The following is a 13,404-nucleotide window of genomic DNA, read 5'->3' on the forward strand; positions in this document are numbered from 1 at the left end:
GGGATAATATCCTGAGTCTGGAAATAACGGGTTCTTTGTCAAACTCGAGCTGATGAAGACAGGCCTATGACCAAGTAGGGTTGGTTTGGAGTCGATGTGTCAGTTTTGCGGTGTGACCGAGGTATGATGACTAGACTTCTGACAACAATCAGGAATGTTTTTGATGGCTTGCGTACTACTAAGCTGTGACGTCATAAAAATTTAATTTTAGAATTTCTCAATTTTTTGTTCATTTTCCGAAAGAGCATCAAAAATTATGTCCAAACGTCGAAAACCAATTAAATATGTTAAGTATTGGCTGAGATAAGACCATCTGAATAAAAAGATTGTCTATAGGAACTCAGTGTTATATGCTCTGGCTCCTAACCATTAGGAGCCAGAGCATATAACACTGAGTTCCCATAGGACATATATTTATTCAGATGGTCATTTCTCAGCCAATACTTAACATATTAAATTGGTTTTCGACATTTGGACATTATTTTTGATACTCTTTCGGAAAAATGAAGAAAAAATTGAGAAATTCTAAAATTAGATTTTTGATGACGTCACACTTCACCACTCTATTACCTTTAAACATCACTTGACAAACATATGTTGCAGCAGATAACATGTAAGGACATGTCTAATCTAACCCACAAAGATGCCTAAATATATATTTTTTTTGGATGGAGAGACATGCTTAATATGGTAATAGTTTGCTTTAATCACCCCTGACAAAACCCTTGATGTGATGTTAAGTGTCGCATCAAAAATGAGGGGTGGTATTCCAAAGACTCTTTAAATCTTTGATTTCATTGAAATTACTTCGACTGTCGTAACAACCCTGAACTCATCGTGCATCAATGTTTAATCACTGGCACCTACATGTACAGGTTAGTAGCTGCATACGAAAATTAAATCTGTGCAAACACCAATGAGAAATCATAATTGAAATTACAGTCAATCCTGTCTATAGCGACCGCCCGAGGGAAACACAGAACATGTTATTTGCACACATGTGGTCTTTGTAGACAGGTTCCTTTAGTACATGTTTCAATGAGAAACCATTTCCAAGTGAAACAAAAATGCGGTCTTTGTAGACAGGTGGTCACTAAAGCAGGTTGGACATACTTCACTGATTCAAAGATAAAGAGAAGTTCTAGAATACCATTCTCAGATTAGAATTTTTAGGGTTTCCCAAAGATCTTCTCTCTCAGCATATGCTTACAGAACATGGGTAAAAGTTAAGATTATTTACGATTAAATTTATGCTCAGTTCTTCATACTGGCTCTCAGCAGACAATATATTGATACGACCAGTTACGCTAGAAGTAAGTTAAATGGAGTACAACAATACATGTAGATGTGATGGGAGGAAAAGTTTGAGATTTGAAATACATGTATTGACATAGGTCTGTTAGAGGAAGCTTGATTACAAAACATGACATACAGATGTTTTTGGTATTAAACTCAGATCCGAGCAGACAACGTCATCAAAGAACCAGGATAAGGCATCTCAAAAGCAGCATTTATCATTTCAGAACTCGGGTGAAGAAGAAAAAAACGAAGTTCCTAAATATCAAAATAATGATGGATGACCGTTGTTAAGAGTTTTTCTCTCTTTTTTTTGGCCAAGTCATATCAAATTTCCTGGAATAATATCTCACAGTTTACATCATGTTATACGAGAGAAATGATTGATGTCGACCAGCTCCTTAAAGTCAGGTCTCAATGCAAACAGAATTTGGCATCACCCAAGAGGGTATGAAAGTAAAATTTAAAAAATCTCCAAAACTTCTTGCTTTCACCTGGGGGGCGTTTTTCAAAACTTGTCATCAGTGACAAATGACAGTTTTTGTTATAAGCTATTGAAATCCTGGCTTCTGATTGGTAATCACCAGATTTGTCACTGATATTTGTCATTTGTCATTGCAAAAACACTTTGTGAAACGGCCCCTGGAAGACAAACTAGAAAAGAAGCTGCTTTTCGGAATTATCGGAAAAGATGTTCCTTCCGTTTTAGTTGTTGTGAAAAATGGATATTTCAACTTTCTTATGATCCGTAAATTTGTACTCGAGTGGCAAAGCTTTTAGGGTGTAAAAATGAAAGTCGATGATCATTCATGACCACACTAAGTTTCTTGAGAGTTCTTGTGAATGGTTCTTACATTTATTTATTTTCATTTGGGAGAGGGGGGGGGGGGTCGTCTGTTCCCTTTCACTTTATCCTTCCATATTCCGACCGATTTTTTTTTCCTCTGATCTCATTACTGCAAAACCAGGAATTTTCGGCTGCGTTAAATGTTCAATAATTTCACAAGTGGTTCAGATTCGCAAAAGTTGTAGCAGCGTAATAGATGTATCACAATTGACAACGTATCACATCTTTGCAATAGTTAAAGGCTCATAATAGTGGGTTCTCAAGGAGAATTTAACTTAACACCATTTTGGTGTTAAACAAAGTAAGCAGGTGTTGTCAACTTGTCAGTCACCAAGAGTGGAACAGTCAGGTCTTGTGTAATGCCCCTAGTCCACCACCGTAAGGAATTCATATCATAAAATCGAATTTCCTTCACCCTCGAGATATGAAGGCAAGTAGGAGTAGTTTCTGGTGGGACCACAGGTTTGTTGCACACACAGACACATTCATTGGTAATTCCACCAAATCTAGTGTCAGCAAGTTATGATGCAAGACATGTGGACACCAACTTCTATGCGGCTTGAAGTTTCTTGCCATGGAAATAACCATCCGTAATACAATGCAAAGTTACACGCCTCAAAATGTCCTGGTGTTACTGTACATAGACTGACCATATCCCAGAGGACAATGCTGAAATAAACTCTGAAAAGTCCAATCCCTGCTACCAAATTGTGCTTTACAGGTAAATATAAAATCCAGATTCCAGAACCAATTCAAAGTATTTATATTCACTTGCTGGATATTAGGTAATAGAGGGCCTATAGCAAGGTTGTATGATTTGGCAGAATGCCGCAGAATGAGCCAGCTAAATCACATTCAGCAGATTTCCTGCAATGCAATCGTCTTTCCTTTGACTTTTTCTTAAGACACATCTGCTAAAATATTGCAATATAAATAATGGAACTTCTTCTGAGTATGTAAAGAAAGTGCAAATATATTACCAGTAGTATAAAATCTCTCTGACTCGACTGAAACATTGAAGCACATTATATATATATATATCAAAGACTCCAGCACTGCTTGCCCAAAATACTGTGCTTCTCTCTCCGATATCACTTATACACATTTATATGCTCCGCCTTTAAACCTGGCATAGCATTCTTGTCCCCTCCAGTGCTTTTACTGCCTTGCAAAAGTTCATCCAACAGGCATACAGTATTCCATTAGGAACCTTGCCGGCGCTCCTTTCTCGTTTTTGATTTTGTTTTCTTCAGCCAGCTTAGGTGGTACTGCATTGTTAGGATGGTTAGGCGTGGCAGCTGCTGGTCCTTTCTGTCAGTGGAGAGCAAGTGCATCATTCTCCCTAAGCTACTAAAAAATAGTGAAGATCCTATTGTCTGGGTGGTGCAGGGGGTTGTCCTCTCTTTGTACCTGATTAACACAAATTAAAGAAAAGAGAGAAAAAAATAGAAAGAAGGGTAATTAGTCCCATAAATATATATAGAGAGAGAGAGAGAGCCAAATCAATTAAGAATTCATATTTTATTGAACTGTGAATAAGAGTCTACTTTTACAATATTACCCCTGTAGTTACAGTACAACTGTGTTTTATATGAGTGTCGTACAACCTCTGTTCCATTGTGAAAATGATTCTAATCCAATTATTATGCACCAAGGAAAATCCCCGTGCTTTTGGCAGCAGTGGCGTAATAACAGTTTTAACATGTGAGCATTTTCACCCTGCAACATTAAATGCCAATTTATATGAACTTTAAAATCTTGCCTGCAAAGAAATCTCAATTCAATATAAGGAACTTTTTGTTTATTCAGTTTCCAAGGCATATACAAAAAACAGAAAATTGTATTCATTGCCAGCACATTGGCAAACCGTTTGTAGGTATCCACAAGTAGTTTGTTATAGAAGCTCATTTCTAAAACCAGAAAATTACAAGCTGCATACGTCAGAAAAAGAAAATAACATGTTTCAGAAGTAATAGCCAACAAAAAGTACATCTAAAATCTATTCAATTTGTTCAAACCAATTTAAAAATTATCATACAACAGGTATAAAACAGAATAACAGCCCTTTGTACTTCGAAAAGAAATTCCTAACAAATAGTAAAGTAGTATATATATATATATATATATATATATATATATATCCTGTAAAAGATTCTTACAATGTCAATATAAAAACTTTGTACCGGTAGTGCAATCTTGATGATGCGTAAGTTCGAACAAGCAGAGTACAAATTTCCAGGCAAAATGGCATTCACATGACATTGTATGTTTCCATTTTTTCTCAGGCATGAGGCAATATATGCTTTTGCAGAAACAGGAGTAGCTATTTTACGGGGGACGGTATATACTGAGGATGGTATTCTTGAAAGTGAACTAACTTTAGTCCATGGTTTAATCCATTGACTAAGTATGAAATGCCAAGTGTCCATATGAATATGTTTTTGAATAATTTAATCTGTAACTAAATTAAACTAAAATGTAATAACATAATTAATAAACAACAATATACCTTTGATATAATTGTTATCATCGTAATTTAAGGACATATTAAATTATTAAAAAATATATTTATATGGACACTTGGCATTCCATACTTAGTCAGGGGATTAAACCATGGACTAAAGTTAGTCTGCTTTCGTTAATACCACCCTTAGGCCCGAATTCACAAAGCAGGTTTGTTGACAAACCTAGGTTTATGTACATCATATGACGCATTTTGACATGTTTTTTACAAACGCGTCAAAACACGAAAACCTAGGTTTGTCGACAAACCTCCTTCATGTATGTGAATTCGGGCCTTAGAGTTTGGTGCAGTTTATACGGTGGAATCTCATGTAAAGAATATAAATTAACAACTTGTGAATTATAAAATGTGGTACAACTTATGTAAATTTCTGCACTTTTTAATCATTTTTCAATATTGTCGAGTTACTATCTCGATATAAAGTCCCAAGAAGATAGAACGAGTTTCAAAGAGCAGAAGTATTTTACATTATGCATAAGTTTATGTTATTCATTTTCCCATACACTATACAGGATATGTATCTGAATCTGTGAACAAGAATTTCAATACGAAAAAAATGAGTATCAATGCAAGGCATGCCATGCCAATCACTTCAAATCATGTAATTCTTGAATAAAAAATAATAAATAATATAAAAAAAACTCGCTTCATCAAGTCCAAATGGTGCATTGGATGCTAATAGGAAAGAATACAGGTAATAAAGAATAAAATAATAAAGAATAATATAATAAATAATAATACATAAGAAAAACAACATTATCATGCAAATTCCATTATAAACTAGTGCATTTCTCGGCAGAAACCCGCACACCGCTCCATTCTACACATGTGGGACTACATGTGCTAGAAGATGGGTAGGAGAGAATAGCTGAATCAAGAATCTTCGAGTCTTCCAACATGCAGGGGAAAAAATATGATTCAAAGGTCCATTCAGACTCCAGGTTGTTAAATGCTTTGAGAGAAAAAAGAAATGTTGCAAAATTAAATTCTGCAAAATTTAAATAATATTAAGAAAATGCACCCATGTTTCTCCATCTTCTGTCATACAGATCTGTACAGAACCATGGGGCTACGGGTTTTACCCTCAAAAAATATCTCTTGCAATTCTTGTAAATGTACATGTAAAGTTTTGTCGCAGCATTTTGTATTGAACCCTCCTTTTTAAAGGTATAGACCAGTTTGGGAAATGCCCCCCTCTAAAAAATTCAAGTGAAAGAATATGTTTTAAATACAGTAATACGTGATGATACAAAGTTTGCAGGGAAAGCGCCTACTAATTGATATATTTGGTAAATTATTATATCTATCCGGACTGGAAAAATATCCCGTAGTCCCATATACCGGTACATCTTTCTGTCTACAGTGCTTGTAACTTTACCAAGACTGGGCCAAATTTCTTATCATTTTGATGATTCCAGAACCTTGCAGTACACACCTTTACTTATATGCTAGATGATCAAACTTTTCTTTTACAATGCATTTGCATGACCAGAACTGGTCTATACCTTTAATAAAATTTATCATGTCATGTCAACAATATAAAATGGAGCTAAACAGTGCACATGCAAAAACGATAGGGGTGGAAATTGGAATGCAAGGGACCTTTAGAAGAAAACAATTGGATGCATAATTGCATATATGCCAAAATCTGTCATGTCGCAGCACTCACCATTGGAATGTGCATTCGCTTGCTCGGATGTAAAGTACACAGTGGAGTCTGGTAGCGAAAGGGGGGTGGGGTGGGGTGCAGAGAGGGTGCAAGAGAGAGAGAGAGAGAGAGAGAGAGAGGGGGGTGCATAAAAAGCATGGGTACATCAATTACAGTGAAGTGGTAATGTGAAATAATATTCCAATATGGAAGACTTGACCGCAGTAGTGGCCCCCTGGCCATGGGGCACCAAACTGCTATGTCGGGCAACTGATTCTTCAAAAAGTATTGAAGAGAAATTGTTGCCCATGTCAGGAACCAAAAATGTAATACATTAAAAGTACATTGTATACAATATTGAAGACCAGAGAGATATTGGAAGAGTAACCCATGCAGGGAGAGAGATAAAAGACTGAGATAGACAGAGATAGAAGAAGAGAGAGAGAGAGAGAGAGAGAGAGAGAAAAGAGAGAGAGAGAGAGAGAAAAGAGAGAGAGAGAAGACAGAGAAGAGAGAGACAGAGAAAAAAAAATAAAGAGAGAGAGCAAAAAAAAAAAAGAGGGAGATAAATTTATCGGATACCGGCGCTATATAAATATCCATATTATTATTATTATTATTAAAGAAAAAATATATATTTGAGTAAATGTCAGTGCAACATAGATGAGCAAAAACAAAATAAGAAACATTACAAAAAATTATCTTGGCAAAGCAAACTCGAGTCCAGACCACCTAAAAATCAAATTAAGGTCACTTTGGCTCATTGATATCAAGCCCTGCAAAATGACACTGAAATACCCCCCAAAAATAAGAAAAAAAATACATACAAATCATTCAAATGTAATACAAATGCAATTAAGATATAATGACAAAAATATATATCTATGAGGGGGAAAAAATCAGGGAAAAAATACATACCAGTACATACAAATCATACAAATGCAATTAATATATGCGTTTCTTTTTTCTTTCTTTTTTTGTGTGATTGAAAACAAATGTGTTTTTATAACTCACATCTCCAGTAAAACTGATTTTCTACCACGTTGGTAGAGCCATACCTGCGTACGTTAAACATTCAGGACTTGTCATTTTCACATTCTGTTTTTATCATCGAAAGTAGGAGAGGAACTGCGGTAAATGTATTCAGGATCTCAAAAAACACACCACAAGATGTCTTAAAGGGATCCGGTAACTTTGTCTTAGATCCTTTAGAAATAATCCTTGATTTAGCTCATGCTGCAATGATAACTATAAACCTTTAGGTCAGTCCGGAACTCCACGATTTTTACAAGCCGATCGCCTGTCTGATTATCAAGATATTAATGATTGGAATTACAAATTTTGAAAACCGTTTGCTGAACGGTTTTCATAACACTACAGTCTATTGGGGAAAACAAGTATGGTAAAACCGGTCACTCAAAGATTTTTACTTTTTTGAGGCACTTCTTGATCATTTTGAAGCGCAATTTTTTTAGGGCTTCAATATTACACTATATCACAGACACTGGTAACATGTACATGTAGGACCGTGTATCTCAGATTTAACATTGTTAAACGATCCCTTTAAGACGAAACCTTACAAATTGCGTTATTTATCTGTCTCTGCAAATGAATCCAATGTATGCATTATAAAACCAGGAGCAGGAAAACATATTTATACACAGAGGCATGCAGCAGTTTTGCTCTGGAAAGGTCTCAAAGACACAAGGGCCCCCGTTTCACAAAACTTGCCATCAATGACAAATGACAGTTTTTGTTATAAGCTACTGAAATCCTTGCTTCTGATTGGTTATCAGCAGATTTGTCACTGATTTTTGTCATTTGACATTGAAAAAAGGCTTTGTGAAACAGGTCCCTAAAAGATATATACAGGTAACAGGAGAAAAATGGTAGAGCAAACATTTCAAAGCAGTAATAAAATCTCACCTACACAAAACATTTTTTCGACCAAAATCAGTTATTCATGCAATAAGATTACCAGTACAATGAAAGGTCTTGGGACGATGGGGCAATTTCCAATCAAAATGCTTAAAAACAGGACAAATATTGGAAGTTACTGTGTGATTTTCCTCATTTATGATCACACATATTTTATTAAAACAAAGGAGGAATAAGGAAAAGGGGGAGAAGGCTTTAAAAAAAAGGAGGAATTATAAAAAGAAGGAAGGAAATAAATACATGCAGACATACCGGGTACATCATTGTATGACCTTTTTCTAATGATACGTTGTATGACCTTTTTCTAATAATACGTTGGATGCAATTAGCACCAAGCAGGAAATAGAGGCTTTACAAGAAATCTTTTGCCAAAGGGGGTTTAAAAACAAAAGGTTCTGATAATGTAACAGTTCAGAAATGATTGAAAAATCAATCTGAAAATGCTTATTTTACATTTAAAATTATACAAAACAATGTACCACTTTTCAGGAAGGGGGGTATGCGGTTACCTTGTATCACAGATTTTGCTTAATAGTGTATCCCCACTCCTCATATATTCTAATGTTCTTTCAAGAGAGGTTTTACAATCAATCTTAAAGGGGAAAGTTCTCAGTATTATACAAATAAATGACATTGACTCAGGGGGCTTTTCTTTGAGTGAACTATAAACATTGAATATGAATTATTAACATATTATTGACATATTATTAACTGGTAGTAGAGTTAAAATGTTGCCATTATGGGATTTGGTAAACAATAGGACATTGAAATTGAAAAATCAAGAAAATTTCAAACAAACGCAACATACATGTAGCTTCTCAATGAGATAACTACAATGTCCAATATTAGTCCAATGTGTTACATTAGCCACCTCGCTCTGAAGATCACCTATCGCCTACAATCATTTCCATCATGGACCCTTATAGAAGGGCCACCTGCCTACAGTGGCCAATGTTTGTCTGTTCCCTTCAAGTGGAGTTATAGACAGGTTTAAATGTATACTAATTGAGCATCTAACAAGCAATTCAATACTCATTCAATGACATACAGTATGTGAATACAGTTCAAACTGAATTCACAGCTCGACAGAATTTCACGACGCCTTTGAGGCTACACACTGATGACACATCTGTGAACCGTTTTAATACCATAACAAAGAAATGAAAATAACGGTGAGGAGGCAATGAGGAAGTGAGAGCACCAATGTTTCTTCGTATTTAACTCCATTGCAGTGTGATTAAGTACACTGCAAATACAAGTAGAGTCCTTAACTGTATTTCTTTTAAAAGTGATCTTTGACCAGATGCATATTTAAAGAAAGAATGTTTTCTTTGAACACACAACATTGCATGTAATCTGTCGTCATCAGGATATGATTGGCTCGCAATGATGAAATACTCTTCAGTTAAGTGTATTTACAAATTGTTTATCTATGTTTGTAGACACACTTAATATTTAATAGAAGTGCGTTATAATATCATCTGTTCAGAGGCAAAAGAGCGTTAAATTATCTTGTTTTACTGAGGTTAAACTCCCTTCAAGTTCTAAACAAAAAGTATAAATATACTACTTTGTGGTTTGAAATGATGCTGTAGCATTTAAGTGATGGGTGTGGTGTCTCAAATCTTGAGAATATCTTCACATGATGATGATTTAATTTACCGGTAACAAACAAGGATTATACATCATAAAAATGATAATGTGATGCAGTTGCACCTACACAGGTCTAACAAGCATTGCTTCCAATTAGGTTAGTTTTTCATTTCCTGTTACCAAATAATTTTGCATTATAAGACTAAAACAAGTGTCAAAAATATATTTCAATGCTAATTTTCTAATCTATCACTATGTTTATTATTGTGATTATCTTGTCATTGTTTATATCATGTGAAAAGAAATTAAATAAATTTGCTCTATATAGAGTGACTACTACTACTACTATACTAAAGGGGATGCTTTGCTGATTTAGATGACTGAGACTATACAGTGTGCAGTGTCATTGCGAGTCAGATTCACTTTCTATAGCCTTTCCTTCCCAAAAATTCATCTTCAATAAAAATGGTGAAATTCAAAGATAGCCCTGGGATATCATTATACTTTTGCCCTGAATTTTTAGGGGGGGGGGGAGAGAGATGTCCTTTTCTAAAAATAGATGGACATTTGGACTTCCATATATCAATGGATTATTACAATTAAAGGGAGATGGTTATCAGTTCCCATGTGCAGAAGAGTCTATAAGCCAAGTTTAACTATTACATGAATCTCTGCCATGCAAACAAGACCGAACACTAGACTGACAACACAACGTATAAAACAGACCGTACAAAAAACACATAACTGGGAATGGCAAAAGAATCTGCTCCGTGGGGAGACGTTTTTGCACAATGACCTAGGTCTGAGACTACTTTGAGGCTACGAGCCTCCGTCTCTACCCTCCTCATGAACTGCTATACTTACTTTGTCTATTTGGTTGTTTGCTTGGATACGTCTTTTGTAACTTCTTCATAGGTGGAGGAGTTGGGAAGCGTGAGGATGAGTTAAACCGGAACCGACTCTCAAAATCATCTGGGGGAGGAGAGGAGAGAAAGAAAAAATAAAGATGAAATTGATATTAAGAACGTCTAGAAGAATTGAACCTACGTGTACAGTATTCTTATGATTTTTTGTAATTAACTTCCAGGCAGGCACCTACATGTAAATTACATTGTATCAAACAGTTTTAACATTTCACTATATACATACATGTACATGAACTTGTACTGTACCAAGTTTGTGATTGTAACACACCTTCATTTACGCGTATTACTGTACGTGTCATTGTTACAATCGACCCTGAAAAAAAGATACGCTGGACAGGTACATGTATAGCCAAATACAACTATTGATCCATGCCACTCCACTGCCTGCCATTAAAGATACAAATTAATTTTTTGCTGCTCTACCGGTATTTTTTTTTCCTTCTATGATAACATTTTATGGATTGAAAACAATACAGAACTCTACATGTACATGAATATGTAAAGAGTCAAGCCTACAATGGTGAAAGTGTTTATAGAATATTGGATGGCTTTGAGTGTGATACAAGAATTTAAATTGTTTAAGCGAGAGCAACATATTCTTGTATCACACAAAACCAAAGCCATACAATATTATTATTATTATTATTATCTATTTCAGGCTCTGTTGTCAGAAGGGACACCAGTTTTGGACATTAGGGGGGGGGGCACAGTGACCAGGTACCAGCGAAAGTGTTGTTGATCAATATGATGCAAAGTATCATGGAATCAATTTTGTTAAACAATACCTGTACTTGGCACTATGACACTCATCCAAGCTCTCTCATTCTTTCTATTTTTCTTGTGCGCCTCGGAATAGCATTGCCTAGATAGATGGCGCTATATAAATGCCTATTATTATTATTATTATTATTATTATACACATGTACATGTATTTATGCATAAACAGTTCTGTGATCCTTAAATATTTCCACTGATCCTAGCTTTAAAAAATTAGGCTTTCAAATTGATGCAACCATCATCAGAAATATAATATTTGATGCAAACAATAATCTAACATACATGTACAACGTATGGGACAAAACACCTTGAATTTTGAAAATGTATACATTTCTGGCATTCAAACAAAAAGGGGGATTACAAATTCATCACAATGGATTGAGTCAACTTGTGTGATAAAAAAAAGGGGTTACAAAAGTGATACAGATGGAATGACTCATTAATTTGATTGTTCATGTTCATTTACATAATAAGTGTTTCCTTGAGGTACAGTGATTCTGTACAAGGTATGTAAAATGGCAAAGACATGTACAGCTGTGGTTGATATCTCTTTGACAACCTGTCATGTTCATAGTGTACATGTACCGGTACAGTGTATGTCTGATGCCACTTAAAGAGAAGGTTAAGTTCTGGGAAGAGGTAAAAAATAATTTGTGAGCGTTATCATTGTATATGTGTGGAAGAGCATCGAGAAAAAATTATGGCTCTTCAAAGGCCTTTATATTCTAAATATGGCATGTAACATCATAAAAATTGGGACAGATTTTTATGCCACATGTTCGTGTAGTCCCATATACATCGTTCTGTGTACAGTGCTTATTACTTTAACAAGACTGGGCTGAATTTCTTATCATTTCTAATGACTCCAAAACCCTGCAGTACAACGTTTCTTTCACACTGCAATCGCATGACCAGAACTCAACTTCATCTTTAAATGCAGTCATGTGGCTTTTAATAGTCTTGAGGTAAAATCTATGACAAAATGTACCTTCATGAATATTATGGCCAGATTTAAGAAAAGATTTAAGAAAAGAGGTAATTAAATTATTAAGTCAGTCTAGAGGTGCGACTGGGCTAATTACTTTCAATGGTCAATCGAAATTGCACGATTACTCTGCATGTCCATAACCAAGGAGATTCCCACCTACAATTAATTATCAGTAATTAGTGCAAACATCCTGCAGATTCTTCAGAAGACCTGGCTTCATCAGCTTGAGTTTGCCAAATAGCTCGCTATCTGCCGATTTGGGAAATAATCCTGAAGTTACAAATTGCGTCTTCATTAGCTTGAGACTTGACCTCAAAACTTGAAACTCGAGCTCGGGAAATTAGCTCAAGATATTTCCCACAGCGTCCGCGCATAGTGCTAGTCTTCAGGGTGGTGAAGACCACCGGACAAATAGCGTGAAGTTTTGCCAAATAGCTGGATATTTTGCAAACTAGCCCAAGATATCTTGGGATGATTATCTCGACCAAATATCCCGCTAATTGCAACTTTGGGCTGATGAAGACGCAAATTAACTGGATAATTTGCGATCATGATAGTTCAAATAGTGGGATATTTTGCAAACTAGCCCCAGATATCTTGGGATGATTATCTCGACCAAATATCCCGCTACTTGCAACTTTGGGCTGATGAAGACGCAAATTAACTGGATAATTTACGATCATGATAGTTCAAATAGTGGGATATTTTGCAAACTAGTCCAAGATATCTTGGGATGATTATCTTGACCAAATATCCCGCTAATTGTAACTTCGGGCTGATGAAGACGCAATATAGCGGGATAGTTCAAATAGCGGGATATTTGGCAATCTCTAGCTGATGAAGACAGGCCTAGAGTGTACAATTGAA

The 13,404-nt window shown here is 35.5% G+C and overlaps 1 protein-coding gene across 2 annotated transcripts in view; it reads right to left on the bottom strand.

The window, feature by feature from the left end:
• Positions 1 to 784: 784 nt before the first annotated feature.
• LOC115926052 (WAS/WASL-interacting protein family member 1-like) overlaps positions 785 to 13,404 on the bottom strand; it is a 48,371-nt gene continuing 35,751 nt past the window's right edge. Inside the window, exons 5-7 of one of the 2 annotated variants that reach the window (XM_030990367.1) lie at positions 10,711 to 10,818; positions 6,337 to 6,384; positions 785 to 3,553 (exon numbers count right to left, since the gene is read on the bottom strand). In XM_030990367.1, coding sequence (XP_030846227.1) covers positions 3,513 to 3,553; positions 6,337 to 6,384; positions 10,711 to 10,818 — 197 coding nt within the window. In that variant the 3' untranslated portion in view covers positions 785 to 3,512. The remainder of the gene's footprint in view (positions 3,554 to 6,336; positions 6,385 to 10,710; positions 10,819 to 13,404) is intronic. The other variant, XM_030990368.1, reaches the window with a different exon arrangement.

This window comes from Strongylocentrotus purpuratus, unplaced genomic scaffold (genome assembly GCF_000002235.5).
Source record: "Strongylocentrotus purpuratus isolate Spur 01 unplaced genomic scaffold, Spur_5.0 spur5_scaffold_19, whole genome shotgun sequence".
NCBI classification, from domain to species: Eukaryota; Metazoa; Echinodermata; class Echinoidea; order Camarodonta; family Strongylocentrotidae; genus Strongylocentrotus; species Strongylocentrotus purpuratus.